The sequence below is a fragment of the Nelumbo lutea genome, chromosome 3 (assembly GCF_056320005.1).
Source record: "Nelumbo lutea isolate HS-2025 chromosome 3, American lotus-T2T, whole genome shotgun sequence".
NCBI classification, from domain to species: Eukaryota; Viridiplantae; Streptophyta; class Magnoliopsida; order Proteales; family Nelumbonaceae; genus Nelumbo; species Nelumbo lutea.
This window is the reverse complement of record NC_142686.1, coordinates 4686641-4711648: the sequence shown is the minus strand read 5'-3', so window position 1 is coordinate 4711648 and position 25008 is coordinate 4686641. Positions and strand designations below refer to the sequence as shown.

Sequence of the window (25008 nt, the reverse complement as noted above, 5' to 3'; positions counted from 1 at the left end):
CTCAGACTATTAGAATTTAGAAACAAGAAGGCTGGGAAAATACTATCTAGTCTCTGAAGTTCCCATAAAAAATTGAAGCTGCGGCCAACTAATTAAACTACCATCTTTTGCAGATCTACTTCAGAATGCAGACTTTGAATCTTCACCGCGCAATATTACTGCCCACCCCACCACTCCTTTCATGCTCTTAACTGAAACCAACAGCATTCCTGGCTGGACCTTCGAAGGTACAGTCCGGTATGTAATGGCTGGCCCCAATATGTTGTTACCGGGGAATGGTCACGCAATAAAGTTGGGTCCTCATGGCAAGATCAATCAGACATTTAGAGCAACCAAGGAGGACTACGATTACTATGTTCTCACAATCACCCTTGCTCCAGGACTAGGCCAGAATTGTTCTATCTCCACCACAGTCGCTGTCAATATTTCTGTGCCTGGTGTGTCGAGACTGTTCACCTTGGAGAAACGATATGGAACGGAGACTTGGGAAAGCCATAGTCTCCATTTAGGGGGGTAGAGTGGCCGTGACGATGACGAACTTGTCAACCTAGTGATTCGAAGCGAACCGACTGATTGGGACTCTGATAATACCTGCGGGCCTGTGGTTGATACGTTTATTCTCAAGAGGTTAGGGATGCCGAGATCATACGGAGGTACGTAGTTCTCAATCTCTCCTTCACTGGCGGTCATAGCAACTGTTCATTTAATAGGATATGTGGAATTCGAGCTTGGGTGATATTTGGATCGATGATGATTTCTTGAAAATCACTGCCACGCCGGAGCCACATCAGCATTAGAGGAATCCGCTTGAAAATTGAAATGTCTGTTTGGTTGGCCTATTTTGGTTATTTTTAAGAAATCGGCTAAAAATCAATTCTTGAAATCAGCCTTTTTCAGGAATTACTCTTTTTTTTTTTATGATTTCCTGATTTCTAGTTGATTTCGATTTTTTGATGATGATATGGCCTCCAACATGGCATTAAATAATAACTCTAGTATAAAAACAATCGGTACCAGACTCAGCCAATTTTTTATAAATCAGTTTACATGACAGAAATGATACCAAATAACAAAATTTACTGATTTTTAAAAAATTAATAAAGAAGAATCAGCATCGATGCCAAACATTACCTTAATCTCGAGTTCGTCTGGGTCAGTCTTGGAACAATGTAACAATGACATAAACTCTTTGTAGCATTCATTTAATCGTACAATCAAATCCGATGGATCAAATTACTGATAGTCTCATATGGAACAGCGGATTCGAAGCAGGTTCAGCTTTCCTGAGAAACTCCACGGAGGGCATTCTCCTTGATGAAAATCCAGGTGACACATTCCGTGCTACATGACTGGTTCGTGATAGGAAGGGTCAAATATTTAGACTCTGAAAATTATTCAGTTCCAGAAGGGAATGCCGCAATCGAGATTGTTTCTGGTGCTCCTTCCGGGATCGAAACGAGTCTCCCTCTGGAACTAGGGTCTACTTATAGCCTGGAATTTATGATGGGAGACGCTAATGACTCATGCATGCATAGGAAACTTGATTGTATGGTCCCAAGTAGGAAATACTGTTCAGAACTTACAATGCGGAGCAACGGGACCGGCTCAACCCAGAATTGTTCCATGACATTCAAGACGGATACAAATCCAGCTTCGATCAGCTTTGTTAGCTTCAACGAGATTCGGAGCAGAGATCTTGTTTCATGCGGTCCTGTGGTTGATAACATTGTTCTTCTCCGCGTACCTTCGGATGGGAACAGACCAAAAGTGGAACTTCATTGCTTGGTTCTCTTAGTTTTACTTCTGCAAATCATCTTTTAGCATAATGAAAGTGTCCGGAGAAACTGCATAGTGAAAGTGTCTATAAACATTGAAGCACTGCTTGGACAGACGCCACATGAAGGGGGCACATTTCATTTCAGTTTCATATAGCACTCTCACACATGCCAAGGTTTCCAGAAATTTATTTATTTCATGCTGTCAAGAAATATAACATTGGGATATATAATTCACTGTATCTCAATGTTTCCTTTTAACTGCAGTTGATTCACTTTCATGAAGTTGTGCTCGGTGCTCCAAAATGTCCATTGTGGAATCTTTTCATTTGGCATCCAAACAAGGCCTGAAAAGTAACTAATATGTTGGAGAAGGATAAAAGAGAGACGTAGGTGTGGTGGGGTTTTGGTTTTATGCCTGGTTGTTCAATAAATTATGTGGTAGATCCAGTCTTGGTCTTTTTTTAACAATTTCAGCATCCCCTCCCCCAAGACAAGATCCTTTTTCCTTGCTTTTAGAAACTTGGCTGAATAAAGAAACGTTTCAGTTTCTGTGTTTTCACTGTGAACAAGCGCTTGTTACTTGCTTCCTTTACCTACAATTTCATCATTCTATTCATTGTTTCCTTAAAAGTTAAAATGTAAAAAAAAAAAAAACAACATTCTATGCCCTTGGCTGAAATACATAACAGTTAAATTAACCAAATAAGCATCCAGCTAATTGCAATTCCTCAAGGAATAGAATATCATTATAAATCATAAAAGAAAATGCAGTTGTATGGTGTCCGTATTGTCATATGAAAATGGAGAAGTCAAGTGGTATTACTAATTTGATCAACAAGAAAATAGCACATGCCAGTGGAGCTGCACAGTTGAAGTGCTAAGTATTGATATTTTAGAAACCAGGAAAAAGTATCATCAAAATTTGCAAACTTGTGAATGATAAACTATTCCAGACGTCACAGAAAGAACTGAGTGATACATTACTAATCTATTTTTAGCACTATAAAATGCATCACCAGAACTTGCAACCTCTGACTGTCCACACATTTAGATGATTCAGTGTTCCACTGTTAGCTTGATGGATCTCTTAGATAATGAAATCTGTGTTCATTAGCTAATTCTGTGACTAGACACATACCCTTCTAGTTGAAGAATCCCTATGGACTATACCGTACTAGTTTCATGGGCTTGAAGATGTCCATTTGAATTCTCCTCCTGGCAATACAAGTTTTGTCCATTGAGTATGGCATTCCATTCAAATCATGTGCTCATCAGCAAATGACAAGAATAACGCTTACCATGCTAGATAACTGGTCTCTTATATAGTACATTGACCTCAACATTGTATCTAGAGTATCTTTTGTCAATTGGAACTTCACATCTGATTCTCCTTGGAGAGACTGTGTATCATCCTGAAGCTGCAGAAAAAGTCATATTAATGGGCATAATAAATCACATAACTTCTTGGAAAGGAGTTCCAAACTTCCAATTTTCAGTCTTTACTTTCCTAAACTGGCAGAAAAGGATTAGACCAGAAGCAAATAGAACTCATAGGAAATTCCTTGCAACAATACCTTCAAATTAATAACAGCAACAGGGTCAGTCAATTCTATGTCTTGATTTGCCATATTCCATGTCATTGCCTTCAAACGTGGTATAGTAACCTGGAAATTTGATATAGAAACATATGCTTGATTAGATATCATGTTTCTCCAAATTGGTTAATGTTGCTATGATAAGTTACAAAAACAAATTCTTTGACTTCAGTTTATCCTATCTGCTTATCCTGTAACATGTGTTGATTGATCTTGTATTTTAGGCAATGATGTGTTGGTTGATCAATATGGGCAAAATGATCGTTGATGAACAGAGATTGTTAAAGGTTCAATTATCAAAAAAATAAAAAAATAAAAAAAAACAGAGATAGTTAAAGGAGTAAAATGATCAAATGCAATGAAAGAATTGGGTTGAGCCACTCAATATATTATTAAATCTCGAATATAAAAAAAAAAAAACATATTATTAAATCTCATTTTATTCAACAAGAGAAAATACATCATTCATATTCTCCAAGCCCACCCAACTCTGCCATGCATATGGTGCACATTAGGAAGAGGCTACAGATGTAGCACTAAAGAAATTATTGGATCCCACTAGCAAAGCACCTCCACCAATATCTGACACAATGCAATGATCCCAACTGCCCCATCCATCCAGTAGCTTTGATGGTCAGAAAACATAAGGATGACTGTTCTTAGAGAAAAAGTATAGGTCAAATAGTAAAAATGATATGACTGAGTTAGACCATCCATTCACTTGACCCTTGGCTCCAAATATCACCTGGGCAGAGCCGATATGTACATGCTCACCACCTATGGCGTTGGCAGTGGCAGGATGAATTGGACACCCCAACTATTCATCATTATTTTTTTTATAAGTAACAAGACAAATTTATTAGAAAAGAAAAACTGGATACCAACTATTCATCATTAATGAACTACACTACTCTAAACAGATACAGTAACTGAAATCCTATACCTGATCCTTGAGTGCATCATCCCTCCACTCCCTTTGAAACTTTTGCAGCAAAAGTATTAGAAGTCTTTGTAGTTCAGGTGAGACCTCAGGAGGAAAGAGTTTTTGAATCTCATCCTTATTAACATTTTCATAAGCACACCTCCGGATCAATACACGGAGGCATACCAAAAGCTGTATAGCATAAAAAGCAAGATAAGTAGGATTCCAAATGGAATTGATTGCAAATAGAATACAACTAAGTATCGTTGAAAAAGATATGTAGTGACAACATTAAAGAAACCGACAACGGAAAAATCATGTAGTCAAACTTTAGTAAAACAGTTAGTATTCTACATCAATGTAATTGCCTTTTTTATGCTTGGTTTAGAAACTACTAAGAGTTCACTCAATCAAATGATTATACAATTTCAAGTCGATTTAATACAATTCATGATTTTAATCAAATGTCCACTGGCCTCTTCAACTTTGAGAAGCTAATAAAAGGGAACTTGATTCTACGTGAATAGTTGAAAAGAATTCCAATGCTACATTTGGTTTTCTAGTTTTTCTTAAATTCCAACGCTACATTTGGTTTACCGAAACAAGAGAATCTTCCCTAACAATTATCTGGCCTATACTTTTGAGAATAGAATTATAACCAGTGCTTACACTTGCATCCGGATATTTTTGTATATAGAAAACCATTGGGCTTTCCCCCAAGTTTTCAACAAAACTTTCTTGGCAAAACTTGCTTGGAGATTTTGTACTAACCAAGGCAGTCTGTGGCCTAACCTAATTGAAGGGAGGTACTTAAAGAGTATGAGCTTTTGGTCTCTTCAAACTCCCAAGAAATGCTCATTTGGGCTTCAGGAGTTTACTAGGAGGGAGGGATGTCCTTTGAAGTGGGGCTTGTTGCAAGCAACAAAAGGTGATCAAATTAGTATTTAGGATGACCCGTGGATTGAAACCTATCAAAAAAAATGACCCTTGTATTGAAAAAAAAAATGCCAAACTTGAAACCTTATGGTCCTAGGGTTAACCCAAATGACTTAAAATGGGTTAAAGAACTTATTGATTCTGGTTCGGGTAGGTGGGGCAGAGGCAAAATCTCAAACTTCTGTGATTTAGGGGTAGCAGAGCAAATATGCAATATGGAACTGTTTTTTGGCAAAGGCCAGGGTATGCTCTTGTAAATGCAAATATGAATGGAAGTTTCATCAAGAATGGTGTTGATGGTTTTGGTGTTGTTTTCAGGGATTCAAATAGGTCTTTTATGTTGGAAAAATATGGTCCCTATCGTGCTTCTTCTGCTGATTATGCTGAATTTTTTGCCATAAGGGAAGGATGTATTATAACTTGGCTTCTGAAACTTGGTTATAGAAAGCGATTCACTCATTCACAATCTGCTGTTAATCCCATCTCTAATCAACCTTTTGATGCAGTTACAAATGTCTGGCCTTTGTCTGTGTTCCTGTTCCGTTCCTGGTGTAGTGTGGGTTTTAGTTTTTGTGTGTTGTGGTGTTGCTTGTGTGTGTGTGTTGAGTGCGCTTGTTATTTGGGTTGTAGTCTTGTTTTTTTCTTCTGGTTAATGAGATCCTTTACTTACCAAAAAAAAAAAAAGTTTGTCCATGAGTACTACCACTTAAAGAGTGAGCACTTTCAAAGCACACACAGAGAGAGAAGTTGGAGGTCCTTGGGGAAGTGAAAGAATTGAAGAGAACTTACGGGGTCGAGGTCACTGTCATTTGGAAGTTGGAGGATTTCTCCGATGATATGGCGCTCGGCGGCGTCGAGACCAGTCTTCCGAGTTCTCCATAGACTCTGTAGAATGTACTCGACCGATTCTTTAGAGTTCGATCTCAACAATAGCGGTAAATGCCCCCATAACGAATGATCCATTTTTTGCAAGAACTATTGATTGTTTTTCAGTTTCCTCTGATTCTAATCGATTGACGTCCTAGCTACAAGAGGAAAATGGAGTCTTTCTAAGCTCTACAAACTCAGAGCCTCGGAGAGAGAGAGAGGGGAGGAGGAGGGGGGGGCAGAGTCGCAGAGAGAGGTCTCCAATACTGATAGGACAAGGATCATTATTTTACTTTATTCTGATCGAGGGGTTTGTAAGTGAATTTTTTCATCAGAAAGGACATTATTGTAAATATGGCTCTACTTTTATACTCCGTCTTCTTCCCCTTATTCCTCGTCCTCCAAGTCCCAACTGACACTCGATTCAAATAGAACTTTTGCGCCCTGCGGAGACTGGAGTGGAGTGGAAAACCGAAAGATTGTGTGATGTGTGTCATTTTGATTTTCAAAATTCAAGCCATCAGCTAGGGTTTACTACAGAAAAGAAGGGCGCGTCTGAAGCGAGGGTAAACAGTGGGTGCATTAAAACACCAGGATGCCGCCCCGCGATCTCCGCCGTCCGTTCAAACGCCCGGCCATCTCAGATCAGCAGAAACGCCGAGAACTTGCGCTGCTTCGTCAGGCACAGAATCGGCGGGACTCTCAGCACCAGGCCCGCCACTTAGCATCGTCTGTCCTTTCCCTTCAAAACCAGAATACTGAACCAGAAGCCGAATTGGGACCTGAATCCGAAACGGTGGAATCCGAGCAGGAAACTCTCTCGAAGGATCTCGACGTTCTTCAGGCCTCGAAACTTAAAGGCTCCGAAGCTCGTAAATGGTTCGCGCGACAGCTCATGCTCCCTGAGTGGATGATCGACGTCCCCCCTCGATTAAATACCGATTGGTTTGATTCTCCTCTTTCATTTTGTTTTATCCTCTTTGACTTTCCTCCTGTTTTATGGGCTTCGATTTATCAATGGTGTCATACTTAAGTATTTGAATCAGTGTTGAGTGGATTATTTAGATAGTTGGACTAGATATTTTGATGTTCGTGTTGGAAATTTTTTACTTCTCTCTTTAATAATAGGGAGTTCGAGTATTCTTACGAAATTGTTAGAATTTAGAATTGGGTAATAGGGCAAGAATTGAAGTTACTTTTTGTTGAAGGAAGTACTAACTAAAAGTTAATAGCTGCTGAACTTTGAATTTACAGGCTTTGAAGGCTTCCTTGTTGTTAATAAATTGTTTGAAGTTACTAGGAGAAGAAAATAGCCAATTTGTGGCATTTACAATAAGGTTATATGATGAGATAATATTGAGCTGTATTTAATATGTTTAAATTAACTCTTACCCGAAAGCAACTTGTTAATGAGTTGTGCTTTGCTAGGTATGTTTTTGCAAGACCTTCTGGGAAACGATGCTTTATTGTTTCTTCCAATGGAACAACGGTCAGTAGGCTTCGGAATGGCTCCATCTTGCATCATTTCCCATCTGCTTTGCCGAATGGAGCCAGGACAAGATACATCTCTGGTCCTGCTCATTCATTTTGTATCCTCGATTGCATTTTTCATGAGGTGAGACCTTTTGCCATCTCTTTTAGATAGAAGGTTTTGCATCTATGTTTGTCTATAGGCCAGTTAATTTTATTATTGGCAATGGTCACTTGCAGCCAGATCAGACTTACTACGTGATTGACATGGTTTGCTGGCAAGGATACTCACTTTATGACTGTAGTGCTGAGTTCAGATTCTTTTGGTTGAACTCCAAGCTTGCAGAGACAGGAGCTTGTGACCCTCCTTCCTTATATCATAAGTACAGATTTAGTTTGGTTCCCATCTATGAGTGTAACCAAATCGGTTTACACACAGCATACACAGGCGTTGTGCCGTATGTGAAAGATGGGCTTTTGTTCTACAACAAGTAAGACCCTTCTCCCCTCTTTCCTGGATTTGTAGTGCATTTGAAAGATTTTCAATCCATATAGTTGCATAAGTGTATGCCCTCCAATTTGTGTCAATATGCCATCATATAACTTCTTTTAGAGGTTTAACTTTTACCTTGAATAAGAAACTTTATGGATGCACTAAGTAGCCATTATTAATCTGTTATTTCATAATTGCCTGGCTTCCCTGCTACAATGCTTGGTCTCTTTTAACTTAAGCCATATTGCTGTACATGGTTATGTTGACACAGTCCAACCAGTATGGGTTTTTTGGCTTATGGAAACTGTTCTCTTCCTCACACGGTAGCTCACTGAGTATCAAGTTAATTGGTTTTTCTTTTTAATGATTTATATATCTTCTTAATGTTGTTTGCATTGCTTGTTTTTCTAGGCATGCTCATTACCAGACTGGAAACACACCACTGGCATTAGTCTGGAAGGATGAAAACTGTAGTCAATATGTCCTTGATACAGACAGTAATGGACAAGTTCCAACCCAGCAACAGGTATCCCTTTGTTGCATTACTCATTGACCTTGTAATTTCAATGGAATTATGCAACTCATATAAAGATATGGAAAATGTGTTAAATGTTTCCATGCAGAACTGACATGTTGATTCCATGCATCCTTTATGGAATTTTTGTTGTGTCCTGCATCACAATTCACTAAGCGCCTATTTAGACACTATTTTCAGTCTTTATATGGAATATTGTTATATAACACCAGTAATCCATTATGAATTATGTTAAGGACCGCATTCATTTCAAACTGACTTACAAGTGACTCAAGTTGTAATGCTTGGGGAGCAATTTATGTCAGCCAACATAAACAAAATGTTATTTTCCCCTCTAATATTTTTAACAAACTACTGACATTTTTGTTATATACTTATATAATGCTGATATTGCCTTGGGATTCATGTCAGTATTGGTAACCATCCTGATATTTTATTCACTTACTTCTCTCATAAATGTAAATGCACAAGCCACTCAACTAATATCCTAAAAATAAAAGCAGAATCTTTTAGAAAAAAGACTAGAAAGTTTACAAAAAAAGACCCTTTTTGTTGTATTGTTATATTAAAGCCCATGAGAAATGGTGGTTTCTGCTACATATTATAAATAAAGAGAGATTAGTGATTATGCAACAAACAAGGTAGTGAGGAAGAAAACGAAGAAAAAGAAAGAACAGCCTGCTGCAAGAAAAAGAAAAAGGGGATCTTACCTGGAAACACTACTTAGCTGTAGGCTCTCCATAGCATCAGATCTTCATTGGATATTGTAGAGAGAGAGAGAGAGAGAGAGAGAACTTAAAATTTTCTCATGAAATTGATTTTATATTTCATTTCCTTAACCCCCCTTGCTGGGATAAGTTCTATTTGTCCTATTCTTGTTGACCAAGCATGTCTTTGGGTTGTTAACCATTTGTGCAATGAGTTAGCTTTGAGTTTGCATGATTATAGGTTGTCCTTGATCTGCAAGAGGATGGTAGATTAACTACATCAGATGATCCTCCTGTTGTCTTTGGGTGCTTGGATGGAGATTTTGTGCAGAAGGTACTTTCTTTCTATCTTTTGGAATGAATTCTTAGTTGTTTTCCAATCTGGGTATCAGGTTCAGTTTTGCAACCTGATACCTCTCTTTTAAACTATGAATGTTAAGCTAGATGAACAATGTATCGATAATTTCCAATAAAGAATTGAATAAAAAGTTTCCATGTGCTTTTAGCTTGAGCCTTTGCAACCTGCAACCTGCTGTTTCCACAAAGTTCATGTTATACAATAGGTAAAACCTCTTCGAGGAATAGAGCTGCCCAATTTTTAGTTTGACATTAACCAGAAAATAAACAGTTATACAATTTATGATTGAAAAAAAGAATTTGATATAGACCTGGTAAAGCAAGCAAAACCTAATACAATAGGTTAAGATAGGTGTGGCTTATGTGTATAAATGGACTTGAGCAGATTAGTATGGTTGAGATTCGAAATAAGGAGAAATTTTAATTAAAAAATAAAAGGGTAAAACCATAAAAGTGCTAGAACTAAGGAAATATTGGGAATTTTGATCAAATGACTTGAAGGGATTTCAGAGGCTTTATGATTATATGGTTAATTTGATAACAACAAGAAAACTAACAGTTCTGCAATTTATGATTAAAAAGAGAATTTGTTCTGTAGGACTGATAGCAACCAAATCTTCATGAAGGGCTTCAAAGGTTAGGGTTTTGATTGGTATAAGTTACAATCAGTGTTAAGGCGTGGGAGGCGCGCCTCCAGGCGAGGCGCTGATACCTCTGAGGCGTACGCCTCAGGTGCAAGAGGTGTATGCCTCTTGCGCTTTTTTCATGATGCGTGCTAGAGGCATACGCCTCTTGTGCCTCATGCACACCTGATATGAAAATACTTGAAAAAAAAAAGAAAAAAGGAAAAAAGGAAAGGAAAGGAAAAGAAAGGAAAGGGAAAGAAAAGGAAAGAAAAGAGAAGAAAAAAAGAGAAAAGGAAAGAAAAGAAAAGGGAAGGGAAGAAAAAATAAGGGGAAAGAAAATGGTTTTCCCCTTGCCCCTTCGGCTGGGGGGCTTTGAACTCGCTTCGCTCGCTCGCCTTCACTTCGACAAGACCCCCCCCTTTGAACTACTATTATGCATCTTTATTCTTCTTAATATAAAAGATTTTTATTAAAAATAAAGAAAAAATGAGATCCCCCCTTCCTCTTCATCCTCCTCCTAACTCCCCTCCTCTTAAGAAGGCTTATGCCTCCTTGTGTTCGGGAGGCTTATGCCTCTTGCGTTCTGAATTACGCCTCACGCCTCTAGGTAGCGGAACGCCTCGTGTCACGCCTCCGTGTTTTAAAACATTGGTTACAATAGGTGTGGCTGCTGCCTATGATTTGACTTGAGTGGATTAACGTGGTTGAAGTTGAAATTAAAGAAATTAAGTGGAAATCACTACTAAAATGTAAATTTTCTAGAAAAAAAAAAGAAGGGTAAAAGTACTACAACTAAGCAAATGTTTGGATTTTGGTCAGTTGACTTGAAGGGATTGAGGAGTATTAATAATTATATGGTGTGATTTCATCTAGAAAGTATACTATTAAAGTTTTCAATAGTTTTTAAAAGAACTTTTTCCTAGAAGGTTTCTCTAACTGAAGGAAAATCTGAAATTATGTCAGAAAGTTACATTCTCTGATGAATAATCAGTCCAAAACATGTATATTGATACACTTTGGAAGCACCAGTTTGCATCCAAAAGCAATAATATAGTGGTAATGGTAAGAAAGAGAGAGAAAGAGTGAAAGACTGAGAAAATTCACTAGAATCACTTCATTCACCAATTGAGGGGCTTAATATAAAACTCAAAATCTAATTCAGTCATTGCCTGCAATAAGAAGACCAAAAAACAATTTTAAATGACTGGAAGGTGTGAAGTTACAAATTTGAACTTGAATGCAGAAAATAAGAGGAAAACCACTATGGTTTTAGAATTTAGATCAGCACAAGTTAAGGTTTTAGATGCTATATAATGTATATCTTGGCCTCAACAGAATGCAAAACGCATCATGTCACCAAAACAACAGTAGGAAATTTTAAATAAATTTCAGAAACTTATTAATCATTAGGCAACAATAGGAAGCATGCACTAACATTTGAGCAATTGATAAAGTAAACATGAAAACTTGGAAATTATTTGCATTCCAGCTCTTCATAATGAGAAAATGAAGAACCATACATAGTGGTACATCTCCATGATTTTAAATGTCAAAGTTACATACCAACTGATATTTACATCAATCTGGTTGGAAAAGATAAAAGGAAACTAAAAAGGCATGCAAATGCAAATAGTGCACTGTGTTTACTTAGCCGGTCAACCTTATGTGGACTTACAATGCAGTTTAAAGTCACTATCTCCATCCTTGGTAGAAGTTTTTTTTTTTTTTTTTGATAAATTCCACCCTTAGTAGAAGTTACTACTAAAATTTGATTTAAAAAAAAAAAATATATATATATATATATATATAAACATAATCAATGCATTAATCATAATGCCTAATAATTGTTTCATGAACCAATGAGTCTCCCATTATATTCCTGATTTACAAATGATGACAGAATTGTTTATTAAAATGGTTCACTTTTTCTGTAATTGTTAATTAAAAATAAAAAATAATAATAATTCTTGTGTATACATATGTAGCATTTTGTGTTTCTATATCTATGAAAACGGAAGTATGAAATATGAAAGTTACAACATATTATTTGATACCATGGTGTGAGGTATGAAGTGACCCATCTTAAGTGGTCTGCTGTCTGAAGTGACCTGATTGAATGGGTTGACTAGTATTCATAATTTAGCTGTATGGAGTCAAATAGTCACATCCCTCCAACATACAGAGAATGTTCAATACATTTTAAATGATTAAATAAATTCTTTTCTTCTCAGATTTGTTTGGTTGTCCAGTATTCCTACTTAATATTTAGAACTTGAAGATTCTCCAATTTAAAATTTCAGTCAGGATTGCGACCGGGAAGTCTTGTACGTTTTGCGGTTAGTGATGAAGGCATGAGATTTGTAGATGGAAAGCTTGAGATGGCCAACATACATTATATTGGCAAGGCCAACCGTGCACGTGCTTTTGCAGATAGTTACTCTAAGGTTAGTAGTTATGTGATTTCAAGTGGTTCCTTTTCAATTGCTCTCAATTAGTAATACAAGGTGAAATTGTAGTTGTATGCTGTTGCTAGGATCCATCTTGTGGTATGCATTATGCCTGGATACACTTATGTCTCAAACAACTTGAGATCATTGAGCATTTACCTCTAGTCCTCTACTATCTTGTTGTATCAAATTCTGTGCCATGAAACAGTGCCAACTGTCAACCATAAGTGCTTCTATACTGCAGCATATATGCCTAAAGTATGTTCCATATAGGCTTCCCAATTTGCATGAATCCTGTTCTTCCATTTCAGTCCATCTTAAAGACACTTAACTTGTTGTGCTGTAAGTTTACTGATCTTTTCTTGCCACTAACTAGTATCCTTTCTGCACTTCTCTTCCCTTTTATCAACTTGCTTCAAGTAGGACCTCACTGGTGTTATCAGTCTCTGTATAAATGACCAAAACTATCTCAGACAGTTCCCAGTATGGTTGGATGGACAAGGAACAACAAAAATGGCAGTTTTTGGCACTCCTTGAAGTCTATTTATATGGGTGTGACCTTGGAGTGAAGCTTTAGTAGATTTTCACATTATAATAGCAGAGAATAGTAAAAATAGAGTTTGCAAGCATAGAATATTGACCTTGTTTAAAAGCTAGAAAGATTTATTTTCTCCTCCTTGGTTAATTAACTATTTGGTATACTTGCAGGTCCTATTCCAGTATGCTGTTCGACATTCTCCTCTTAGATTTGGTGACCTTATTGAATCAGTCAGTTCTTTTTCTGACCTAGGAAATGAAAATTTGGATGTTGAAATGGTTGATTGATAATGATTGTGATATAATTGGAGTTTCCTAGCACCCAGCATACAAAATTGCCGGTAACAGGTACTTGATTGGCTATTGAGTATCCTAGAGAAATGTCTATAACATGACTAGCATTTGGCTGCCAACAGTCAAAATTCCCATCTTGCACACAACACATTGGCCAATGATCCATGTGGCAAGAAAACGTCTCATACCCTTCTTTTGTGAAAGGAAGATTGTTGTGTCATGCTAGGTCTTCATAGGCATCTTTTGCCTGGAATATGCTTCAAGAATGACCATTTTTGCTAAAAGTGTATGCTATGATGAAAGCACATCCATGTATACATTTTGCATTGTTAAATCAACTATTGAATTATATATGATCATTCTCAGAGGAAACTGTCATTGAACGTCTTCCAGTTTTGGTGAAGCCTTTGTTAACTGCAAACTGCCATTCTGCACAACAAACCAAAATGTGAACCAGGTAAAGAACCGCTGCCTTCCATTAGTTTACTTGTTGATATTGCCAAGTAGTAAGCCTTGCCCATATGCAAGGTTTTTGTGGTCGGTTTAAGGCCTGTCTACCCCCTGAACCGGGTTAAACCCCAAAGCACCCCATGTAGGGGCATATCGAGAAGCCCCCGATACAACCCAATACATATCGATTTTTCAAACCTTGCTTGTAACACAGTGCAAGTGCAGAAATTCAGAGTAAACCGGTTCTGCAGAACCAGTCAACTAGATCCTGATGCAAATCATGGACTAAGTTGATTTGTAATATGGTTCTTATTCTGATGTAGGCAGGCTGCATCATTTTTCTTTATGCCATTAAATAACTAAGTTGATTTGTAATTTTGGCTTAAATGAGATAACAAGACATTCTATTTCAACTACAGTGAATATTCATATTTAGTTGATTACCATCACGTTCAACCAATGTCGTCTTTTGTTGCACAGTGCAGTGAACGCATCATAGATTGTGCCTAGACTAGAAATCTGTGTGATTTCTTAAAACTTGAGAGGTGTCTCTTTGTCATTCGTTGCCTTGGTGATCGGATCTCCAGTGTGGGAGTCTTGGATATGGCGATGTAGTTTTTAACTTCCAAGGAATGGGGCGGACTTTCATTCTCAATTCAAAAGCAGTCTAATCGGATGATCTAAACCTGAACTAATCAATTTTACATTTGCAATGGCTTTAGCATAAATCAATGGCGGATCCATGACCTTTGATTATGGGGGCAAGTATTATCGTAATATCGACATATCACTTGAGTAATTTAAATAAAAGTTTTAAAGATTAAAATATTCATTTTAAACATGTTAGGAGAAACAGATACATCCCACAATTGAAAAAATTACAAAATTAACAAAGTCCTTAACAATATCAGTTGTCTAAGAGAAACAAGCATTAAAAATTAAATTATAAAAGTAAAAATAATTTTAAATATCTCATCAATGCAAAGATAAAAAATAGTGTATTTAGAAACATAAAAATAGATAATATATTAAATAAATGCAATGAAATGCAGGTACAAATATATGAAATACTTGTAGCAAATTCCAAAAGGGAAAATAATAAAGGTAATCAATGAAATTATTAAATAAGAACTGTAATTTATAAAAGTAAATTATTTCATTTGGGAAACACAGAACCAAAAAAATACAATAATAAAATAAAGAATGTAAATATCCGACCACATAAAAAGTTTATTTTCCAAAAACAAATGAAATTTTTAATGGAAAATTATGATTAATATCTTTCATTTTTTTGGGTAATGACATAAAGGAACTTGTAATTTGTAAATAGCTTCATAACAAATAGCTTAGATAGTATCAAAATCGATGCCTACATGCCTTGAAACTCTAAAGCCCAAATGTTAATAACTTGTAAAAAAGAATAAATGACTCAAATGACCTCTTTAGCTTTCAAAGGTAATGGCGTAATGCTTGTCAAGTGTCATATTGGAAATATGAGGATATAAGAGTTACTTCAGTTTCTGATTTTTAAGTAGGTCATAGGACATGGGTGTCATTAACTCATTTAACCCCTTAATCATTACCAAAAAAAGAATAAATTGACCCCTACTATTTTATTTGAGTGGGGGGCAATTGTAAAATAATTAAAATTTTCAAATCTCAATGGGGGGCAATTGCCCATATTAACATATACATAATATGCATAGATTCGCCTATGGCATTAGTCCAAGATTCCATGACACTCGGCAAGGGCACATGCCAATCTTCTTTCCCTTTTTTCTTATTAGAGCTTTTTTTTTTGTTTTTTTTTTTTCTAATGGGCTTTATTTCTATTATTACATGTATGGATTATGAAACAATGAGAGGCCACTTGGTTGACCCTCTACCTTTTGCCTTATCTTTGGGCCTTGACACTCTAAGCATATTCTTCCAACTTTGCTTTAATGTTTTATCTTGTCTCTTTCTATTTCTTTATTTGTTTATCCTTGATTTGGACATTGAAGGTGTCATGTAAACCAACAAGAACATGTGAAAAAGAAATCTACACATGAATGCAATTGCTTACTTCAAACAAAATGTGATATTCTAAAGGTGAATCAGGTGGGATGTTATATTGAATATTGAGACAACGGAGACCCATACATGGTGAAGTCTCAACTCAAAATAAAATTAATTTAAAAACGAAGACATAAGAGAAAAGCAAGAAAGAAGAATAATCTCTTTGTTCAGTTCAACTGGGTAACCATTGCGTACTTTACATATTAGATGTCATCCAACCTCCAGGCTGAGATGATCCAGTAGCGCAATTTCTTGGTTATGGCCCACCAGTGAGCAGCCATCATTTGTTAGGTGAGAGGTTCAGCATTCGTATGAGCTGGATACGGAAGGTGAGTACTTATATCAATCGTGGGATATCTACTTCCTTGGAGAAGATTAAATGGGTTGTTACCAGGGGGTATTCATCATGGTCCACACCGTTAAAGCGATCAAACCAAACTAAAATTGATGGTTTGGTCTGATTTTGACCTTGAAACGGTTTAGTCTGGGATAATTTTAAATTCCGGTTTACGATTTTGAATCGGTTTTCTGAATTTAGAAATCAAACCAAACCACAAACTGAAACTTTCAAAATTCTACTTCAATAGAATGGCCCAAATCGTACTGGTTTGGTTTAGTCTGAGAATTTCTAACTATAGTTTAATTATTTGATTTGAGATATCCTCTAAACCGAATCAAACCAGACTGTGAACCCCATATCTGTTAAGTGTTACTTGTTCATGGAACAGTATTGAACAGAGACTCGTATTGTGTTTGTGTATGCATTCAAGATTCAACTATCAATCTTTCTTTTACGTTGCTTCGGAATCACGTCCCTGCAGCTAAAAAGTATCACTTAATAAGTATCATCATCAATGAACATTTGATGAAACCTTAGCTTAATATCTAGCTTTAGCAAAGATAAAAAAAAAAAAAAAAAAAGAGACGTGGTTAACTTTCATTACTTTTTTTAAATTCAAAACATTTAGAGAGGGAAACGAGGACCCCTGGAGATAGAATGATAGATGGAAGGGCTGATCCTTGAACCCAAAGCTTCAGCATCACCTACCTTTTGCCAGTCTTGTCTTTTAAGGGAAAACTCAGATCCAAAGCTCCCACCATTTATGGCCCGTCTCTTCTGCTTAATTACTCCACGTTTTCTCTCTACCCTTTTTTCTTATCAAGTGTCTCACTCTCTGACTCTGAGAAATCGGAGTTTCTCTCTGACCCCAAGATTTGAAGAACCAGGGTAGCAGACTGCAGCTGTTTCAGAAATCATTGCTTAATCTTGTCAAATGGGATCATTTCACATGCCAGAAAAATTGCGAAGCTCTGTGTCCCTGGAGACTTCGTGTGGCTATCTGCTCCAGGAACTACAGGTAGATTGACTCTTCGTTTAATTTATTTGAATATTCTTTCTTAAATGAGTTATACGTACTCTGTTATTGATCTCCACTTCTTTTACTGCACTGCTTAACTTGGAATAGTTAATCTGGGATGAGGTCGGACAAGATGAGTTTGAAAGAGAGAAGGTCCTCATGGAACTTGAACAGGAGTGTCTGGAAATTTATAGGAGAAAAGTCGACAGTGCAAATATGTCTAGAGCACGTTTGCATCAAGCATTGGCAGATTCGGAGGCTGAATTCACGCATCTTCTTCTGTCCCTTGGAGAACGATCTCACCCTGGACGGGTAGGCTAATTCATCTCACCTTTTAGTACACATAAAGCCGATCTCAAATAGTGGGGTTAAGGCTTTGTAGAGTTGGGGTCAGTTTATGCTAGATGGTGTATCTCTGTAAAGTGTAAACAATTAAGTAAATTCTGATCATTCCCATTTTTTTTCCTCTTTTTGTCAAGGTGGAATTGCATTGCAGTACTCATAGATAAACATAAATTTGCCAATAATGCAGAAGAGAGAAAAAAAAAAAGACTCATTTAGAGTAAGATTCATGTCTCGATGAGGGGCAGGTCCCAGAGACCCAGAGTCAGGATCCTACTGGCTCTTCTGCATACATGACCAAAGTATGTTGTGATCTGCCATTTAAATCTTAATGGGCTTCACTTGTCACTAGGAACTCCATGTTCAGAAAAAGTTTAACGATTGATTGAATATGATCATCCGATTGGAAGGTTTTTTGTGGAGACTCTTTTACCACCTGGAGCACTAATATAGAGGAAACATTGCAGATCGTTTTCCCAGTCTGAAGTAGTAACCATGCATATATGTACATGGTAACATGGGCTCTAACTTCTGAATATTCTCTGTACAACAGCCAGATAAAACAGGGGGAACACTGAAAGAGCAGTTGGATTCAATCACCCCAGCCCTGAGGGAGATGCAGCTAAAGAAGGAAGAGAGAGTGAAACAGTTCCAAGATGTCCAGATGCAAATCCAGAAAATATCTGCAGAAATAGCAGGTAACTCAGAGCTCAATGTTTCACTGTCCGATGTCATTGTGAATGAGAGTGACCTTTCTCTGAAGAAACTTGAGGAGTACCAGGTGGAGCTACAACAACTCCACAAGGAGAAGGTACACAAATTGCAATCCTTGGACGGTTTCCATGTAGTGACTGGTATGCAAGAATGTAACAAGTGTGTTTTGTCCTTTCTTGTCTTTTTTTTTCCTGGATTTCAGAGTGATAGGCTACTAAAAGTAGAAGCTTATACAAGTGCCATCCACAACCTTTCTGCGACTTTGGGCATGGATTCCTCCGAGATCATCACAAAGGTCCATCCAAGCTTGGATGACACATGTGGGCAGAAGTCAAAAAACATAAGTGATACCATTTTGGTTAGGCTCAACAGTACTGTAAAGGCTCTTGAAGAAGAAAAGCAAAAGAGGCTTGAGAAGGTAACTCTTACTAGTATTTCTCCCTGTTCAAACTTATCTAATAGTAGGATCTGGAGCTTGAGATTTAGTGTGAATTTATATTGACTGTTGTTATCTTGTTCAATGATAAAAGTAAAAGAAAAGGGCACTGGATGCATAAGCCTATAATTCAATCTTTGTTCATCTGTGATGCATAAAATAGTAATAGATTAATTAATTAAAAACTTAACAGGTATATTCCTCAGTTTTATGTTGCCAACTGCTTAAAATGGGTAAGACATATCAATTTTCAGCATCCATGCCTTTTCTCATATCTGGATAATTAGACCCAACAGAATGGCATATAATAATGGTACTTAGGCATAGAGGTGACATGAACCGAGGTTTTCACGAGCTATTTGAGCTTGACTCGTAAAAAGCTTGATTCGGCTCGGTCTAAACCGAGCTTTGAACCAAGTTCAAGCCCAATGAAGATCAGAAGTTCATGAGCCTAATAAAGCTTATATTATATATAATATCTTTAATATGTTATATGTAATAATAAATCATTTTTATATGTATGAATTTTATATATAAAATCTTTTGTATGAATTGTTTTTAACTTTTAATGCGTACAACTTTTACATGTATACTTTTTTATTTTGTATATGAAGTTTCTCACCATCAAGCTCGATCCGAGCCAAAGTCAAACATATGAGCTTTCTAATCGGGTTGAATTCAAGCTCATGTTTCTAGTTCGAATAAAGCTCGAGCTCCAGCTTGGGCCCAAACTCAAGCCTCATGTTTTTGTGCCAGGCGGAGCTCAAATAGCTAGATATTCGGCTCGGCTCAGTTCAAACCCACCCCTATTAGGCAACTTCAAAAATGGTTTCCAGGTATAAGAATCAAGGTTTTAAGCAACAAGAAGATATACAGAATTTTAACAATAGGAAAATGGTTGGGGGAGGTTGTAGGAAAACCAACTTCCTTGACCCTAAAATCTTCACATTTTAGGGCTAACTTCCTTTCATTTTGTTTTTAAAATGTCAAGATAATTCAAATTCAGGAATCTTATGTAGGGGACAAACCGAGAGGAATGACAAAGAGGAAATTAATGTTAAACAATGGATACACACCAAAAAATGTGGTATGCATTAGGTGATTGCATGATTAGAGGAAGCTACAGAATTTGGGGGTTTGAGAGGAAAAAAAAAATATGTGGTGTTCAGAAATACCAAAACATCCAGAAGCTTAGATCAAGGATCAAGTACTGGAAATAAAGATTTAGTCTACAGTCAACAGCTAGAAATCAGGAAATAAACTGATGCAAGGTGGGTTGGGAAATTTGAAAATTGTGGCAAATTATGGTTTAGGATGAAGGGAAAAGTAGCGGAATAGAAATGTCAAAGAGAATATGTAACCCCTATTGATAGATACAATGGGGTTCTGTGCATGCCACATATTGGTTTCCTTGGAGTGGAAAATGTAGGCTCCTAATATGACTAAAATCTGTAATTCCTAATTATTTTCTAATAAGATTCAACCCACTTAAAAGAGGAAATTTTTAATAGACTAACTAAATTAGGAAAAGCTACAATAAATTTTTACACCTACAATACTTCAATTTAAAAGCGCAATTATTGCAAATCCCAACATAACATGTGAACCCAATCTCAAAAGTAAACTGGGCATAACGAATTACGTCAAAGAAGCACGGTGTTTAGCTTCTGCAATGGTAATTGAACAGACTAGTATATTCAAATCAAGGCATTTAGATCTGTTTTGACATAGAATACCAAGTCCACGATCAAAGCAAGAAATATCTCATGTTTTCCTTTTTTTTCCTTATAAGTTTTAGTCCTTTCGGATAGAGTTAAGATGCAACTTATATGGCCAACCAATTTAAATATGATATTATGCCTCAAGCTGGGGTATGGAAAGCAGCCTATTGTTCTACAAGCTTAAAAATTTTCAAGTCGTTCAGCAACTCCAGATTATCTACTCAATTTTAAGTTTGCTTCAACTTTCCAGGAGATCTAGTGGTTAATGAGAGCATTTTGTCTGCAGAGAAAACTTCATTCTTGATCAAAAAAATGTTCCTTCGGAGTACAAAAGACAATGACCGTCCACAAGCTAGATTGGCTCAGCAATAATTACCTAGTACATCAAACCATAATTTATCTAAAAAAGGCAACTTTCTAACCATGCCAAAAGATCAAATGTCCCTACAAATGTTCTCTTTAAGAATGGTATTTAAGAGTTGAGGTTGAAACATCAAAGTCAGAGACAAAAAATAATTCATTAGAGGTGTAAGTGAAGACCAAATCCATTAGATGATACTTGCTGCACTACTATCAAACAGTAGAAACATACTATACTGAAGGCACAATTAAAATTATCTTCCTCATATATTACCCATAACATTTGCTGTTTTCTAGGAGCATTTTACCCATCTTTACAATCTATGCAGCTTCACAAACTTGGGAAGGCATTGACAAACCTGTGGAGTCTTATGGATACACCCTATGAAGACCGCAGACTATTTTCCCATGTGATTAATCTTATGCCCTTTTCTGCCGATGAAGTTTCCAATACGGGAAGTCTTGCCGTTGATATCATTCTGCAGGTCAATAGATCACCCATTAACAGTTCTCAAGGTATAAATAACTAAAACAAGGTTTGACAAGGTATGTCAATTTTCTAGGCTGAGGCTGAAGTTGAAAGACTGGATCAGCTAAAGGCAATCAAAATGAAAGAGCTTTTCCTTAAGAAACAGAATGAACTTGAAGAGATATGCAAGAGATCACACATGGAGATACTTTCGCAATCAGAGATGGATAATATAATGAGCCTTATAAACTCTGGTGAGATCAAGTGCTTTGGACTTCGAGTTGCATATCATTTTCCTTTTGGGTATTCTATTTATTTTGAACTAGTGCTACATGGACTTACAATATAACTAAAGGGGAGATTGATCATGCCGATCTCCTCATTAGCATGGACGAACAGATATTGAGGGCAAAAGAAGAGGCCTTTAGTAGGAAGGCCATAATGGAAAAAGTGGAGAAATGGATATTATCATGTGATGAGGAGCGTTGGTTGGAAGAATACAGCAGGGTTAGTTTCTCCAGAACCAAAATTCTACACTATTTTTTTTATAAATGAAAATTCTACACTATTTTAGCTTTATCCATAACTGCTTGTGTAATTCATTTATAACACACATGATTTCAGGATGAGAATCGGTACTCAGTGAGTAGAGGTGCTCATAAGAACCTGAAGCGTGCAGAACGTGCCAGAATAACAGTCAGCAAAATCCCTGGTGAGAAAAAGGAGCTGGCTAATGCTCAAAAAACTCAGATTCATCAGGAAATCCCTAAGGACTGGATAAGTCCATTTGAACATATCAGGCTCAGGCATCTTCTGTTTCAGTTAAGCAAGTTAATGGATTAGCAATAAAAAAATTGTTGAAAATCATTTCTAAGTATTGAACGAACAAATAATAAATAAGCAGCCCAAGTTTCTAACAAGTTACTTGTAAAGAAATTAAAAGCTTCCGCTCTTGTGCCAAGTTTGAAGTCAAGTCCATCTAGTTTTCTATTAGAAAAACCATACCTATATTGGTTACAATGAAACAAGTTTGTGATGGTGATGACTGATCATATATGCAATTATGCATTGACATCTATATGGTATGAATGCAGCTTTAGTGGATTCACTGATAGAAAGGACTAAGGCCTGGGAAGAGGAAAGGAAGAAAGTGTTCTTGTATGATGAGGTGAGACATTCTACTCTTTTTTTTTACCCAGCTTCTGGAAAAAAAAAAAAACAAAACAAAACAAAAAAAGGCTCAGTGCTTAGTAGGATGGTAACATTTTGAGCTGATTAAATGTGAGGATTTTGAATCTGGGAGAGGCCATTTTTTGCTAACATACTGGAGGTTAAGTTTGTCCAGTCCAACCCTCCCAAGACCCCAAATAGTTAGGACCTAACCACCTAGGAGCATTTGATAATGGCTTAAGTGTCTGAACTGAATGACTTATTGCTTTGTCTTTTAGTGGATTAAATATTTTAATCCAGTCACAACCACCTTAACAACTTATTCACCAATACAAAGCAATAAGTCATTCAGTTCAGCCATTTCAGCTGTTACCAAATGGCCATTTAGAAACTCTAGGACCTGATTTCTGTTACACAGTCAGTGTAGGTTTATAATGTGTTAATATGGAATAATAGAAGGTGCATGCTACCGAAAACAATGGCATTTGATGAGCATCGCAAAGCTGTTTTTTTTGGTTCCTCAGAACTTTGCCTTATCCCAACTATATAGGGTTTAACTAGATTTGTTAGTCTATCAATAAGAAGACCATCCAGAGTTCACTCTTTGTACAAAAAATCTTCCTTTTTTCTATAGGTACCTCTCTTGGCAATGTTGGAAGAGTACAATTTGATAAGGCAGGAAAAAGAAGAGGAGAAACAAAGACAAAGGGTGAGTAAGCTTACTACTCATAAGAGACATTGCAGCTTCAAGATTTGATTTGAATAAGCATAATCGGTCTCCATTTGTTCTCTTGGTCTATTTTATTCCCAAATTAGAAATAAATTCTCTTTATTGTATCTTTTAAAAAAGCCATTACCAATTACCATCTCGTCACGTAACAAAATGCACATTAGACTTCTTTGCTATCATTGCTTGTTTTTTAATGAGAGGGCTTCTTTTACAGGAAATGAAGAGGGCGCAGACCCAGGTGGTAATTGAACAAGAGAATTTATTCGTAACTAGGCCTGGCACAAGCAGTCAACGTGTTTCAAACAGCAACTCAAATGGAGGTTTTGGAGGTTTTGGCAGTGCCAGTCCCATGAACAGGAGGCTTTCCATGGGAATTCAGCAGCTAGGATCAAGCTGCATCAACACTCCAAGTCAAGGAATATCCATCATAAAACGAAGTAAGAAGGCACAGGGACCAAGGATGTTAGGTAAACAACGACGTGTTTCACATCTTTTTACAGAAGACACAGCTTCAGTGGTATCAGCAACATATTCTGGTCCATCATCTCCTTAACTCTGTAAGTTCTAAGATCAAAACAGCAAATTGATAAATTTTGCTTTCGTGTATGATTGGGAAAGCTAGAACCCTAGAAGAGAAGCTCGCTCGCCATGTGGAAAGAATGAGTTCAGCTTGTTTTGTGTCAGTGTTGGTTTGAAAAAAAACAAAAAAAGATGCCCGTACAATTATTTATAACTTACTGTTGAACCTCGAGGGATTCGTGATTTATGTAACAAGTAAAGATTGCTGAAATGGATGATTTCTAACTGTTGTACATGCTTAATTAGACTACAGCAGTGCACAACCTAAACTCTTTTGATTGACATTTCATCAAATTAAAGAGGACCTCTGTGGGAAACTATGGGAGTTGGAAAAGCGGAGTGTTCTAATAATCATTAATCAGAGAGATGAGCCAGGAATAAACATCATCGAAGTCAATGATAAAACAAGAGGATAGGATCAATCAAGCTCAAACTGGGTTTTCTAGTAAGCCAGGAAGAAATGAAGCAATTAAAATTTTAAAATCCAGTAATTTACCTTGGTTTTAATGATTTTGGTTAGTTCTAATGGTCCAGACGTCCGGCTTCGGTGAAAAATCCGTTGCCACAAGTAGGACACATTCGCAGGGTGAGTTCTCTATTGGCAAACATAGTAATGATGTTGGATTGCTCCAAGGCTCCCGAATGCATAGCGATGGCATCGGAAGAATACATATTGCTGAGCGTTTTGCTGACTTGATTTTGATTTTATCGAGAGTTTTGAAGGTTTTCAGTGCGATTCATGACAGACGCACAGATTTGGGTGAAGGAAGAATGTACAGGTTGAGGGGAGTGAGTGGATTGCTGATGTTGTACGTAAGTTCTGACGGTCTGACCACTTTCTTAATTTGGATTATAATTATGGATAAATTTCTGAAACCTCCCTAAGTCTATAACCATGGCTGAAACCTTCCCTAAAGTTTAGTCATTGCAATCAGCTTCCCTAAACATTCTGATACATTTGCAAATAGACCCCATGTGGTAGAATCTTCTAAAAACGGCATGAAAACGTTTAAAATATTTACACAATAATATTGAGGCTAGCTTTTATTGAAATATA

General features: G+C 36.8%; 3 protein-coding genes and 1 long non-coding RNA gene across 11 annotated transcripts; 2 read left to right on the top strand and 2 right to left on the bottom strand.

Annotated features, from left to right (window-relative positions):
* Nucleotides 1–1000: 1000 nt before the first annotated feature.
* On the bottom strand, nt 1001–6194 carry LOC148862497 (uncharacterized). 6 transcript variants are annotated; one of them, XR_016110158.1, is made up of 7 exons: nt 6021–6194; nt 4317–4487; nt 3353–3442; nt 3077–3196; nt 2917–2993; nt 1584–1844; nt 1001–1491 (listed from the first exon to the last, which is right to left on the bottom strand). XR_016110158.1 is itself a non-coding variant. In XM_088979100.1 (6 exons), exons 1-5 carry the CDS (start codon nt 6192–6194, stop codon nt 2943–2945), a joined length of 606 nt encoding a protein of 201 aa, XP_088835226.1. In that variant the 3' UTR covers nt 1001–2122; nt 2917–2942. The 6 variants fall into 6 exon arrangements, 4 of the variants coding, with proteins under 4 accessions (XP_088835226.1, XP_088835227.1, XP_088835228.1 ...); XR_016110159.1 differs by having other exon boundaries at nt 1584–1744; XM_088979100.1 differs by having other exon boundaries at nt 1001–2122.
* A 300-nt stretch (nt 6195–6494) lies between these two features.
* Nucleotides 6495–13942, top strand: LOC148862496 (snurportin-1 protein). Of its 2 annotated transcripts, none has more exons than XM_088979096.1 (7): nt 6495–7043; nt 7527–7713; nt 7809–8059; nt 8473–8587; nt 9545–9637; nt 12587–12730; nt 13442–13942. In XM_088979096.1, exons 1-7 carry the CDS (start codon nt 6694–6696, stop codon nt 13556–13558), a joined length of 1257 nt encoding a protein of 418 aa, XP_088835222.1. In that variant the 5' UTR covers nt 6495–6693; the 3' UTR covers nt 13559–13942. The 2 variants fall into 2 exon arrangements, with proteins under 2 accessions (XP_088835222.1, XP_088835223.1); XM_088979097.1 differs by having other exon boundaries at nt 6554–7043; nt 7353–7713.
* A 2996-nt stretch (nt 13943–16938) lies between these two features.
* Nucleotides 16939–24193, top strand: LOC148862495 (65-kDa microtubule-associated protein 8-like). Of its 2 annotated transcripts, none has more exons than XM_088981018.1 (11): nt 16939–17430; nt 17539–17742; nt 18326–18583; nt 18689–18904; nt 21333–21488; nt 21567–21726; nt 21828–21979; nt 22097–22184; nt 22567–22640; nt 23277–23351; nt 23587–24193. In XM_088981018.1, the coding sequence occupies exons 1-11, from the start codon at nt 17347–17349 to the stop codon at nt 23923–23925; spliced, it is 1806 nt and encodes a 601-aa protein (XP_088837144.1). In that variant the 5' UTR covers nt 16939–17346; the 3' UTR covers nt 23926–24193. The 2 variants fall into 2 exon arrangements, 1 of the variants encoding a protein (XP_088837144.1); XR_016110738.1 differs by having other exon boundaries at nt 17051–17430; nt 22097–22293.
* LOC148862494 (uncharacterized) lies at nt 21129–24776 on the bottom strand. The gene is made up of 3 exons (XR_016110739.1): nt 24448–24776; nt 22139–22285; nt 21129–21482 (listed from the first exon to the last, which is right to left on the bottom strand). It is a non-coding gene; the product is annotated as an uncharacterized LOC148862494 (long non-coding RNA).
* Between the last annotated feature and the right edge of the window lie 232 nt (nt 24777–25008).

What these genes read in the sequence shown, in the direction of transcription:
- LOC148862497 (XM_088979100.1), bottom strand. Translation starts at nt 6,194, where the DNA reads ATGGATCATTCGTTATGGGGGCATTTACCGCTATTGTTGAGATCGAAC. An exon ending in ATGACAGTGACCTCGACCCC is followed by an intron (nt 4,488 to 6,020) that starts GTAAGTTCTCTT and finishes TATGCTATACAG; the next exon opens with CTTTTGGTATGCCTCCGTGT. An exon ending in TTGCTGTTATTAATTTGAAG is followed by an intron (nt 3,197 to 3,352) that starts GTATTGTTGCAA and finishes CTTTTTCTGCAG; the next exon opens with CTTCAGGATGATACACAGTC.
- LOC148862496 (XM_088979096.1), top strand. Translation starts at nt 6,694, where the DNA reads ATGCCGCCCCGCGATCTCCGCCGTCCGTTCAAACGCCCGGCCATCTCA. An exon ending in TCGATTGCATTTTTCATGAG is followed by an intron (nt 7,714 to 7,808) that starts GTGAGACCTTTT and finishes GGTCACTTGCAG; the next exon opens with CCAGATCAGACTTACTACGT. An exon ending in ATGGAGATTTTGTGCAGAAG is followed by an intron (nt 9,638 to 12,586) that starts GTACTTTCTTTC and finishes TTAAAATTTCAG; the next exon opens with TCAGGATTGCGACCGGGAAG.
- LOC148862495 (XM_088981018.1), top strand. Translation starts at nt 17,347, where the DNA reads ATGGGATCATTTCACATGCCAGAAAAATTGCGAAGCTCTGTGTCCCTG. An exon ending in AACAACTCCACAAGGAGAAG is followed by an intron (nt 18,584 to 18,688) that starts GTACACAAATTG and finishes CCTGGATTTCAG; the next exon opens with AGTGATAGGCTACTAAAAGT. An exon ending in AGCAAAAGAGGCTTGAGAAG is followed by an intron (nt 18,905 to 21,332) that starts GTAACTCTTACT and finishes CAATCTATGCAG; the next exon opens with CTTCACAAACTTGGGAAGGC.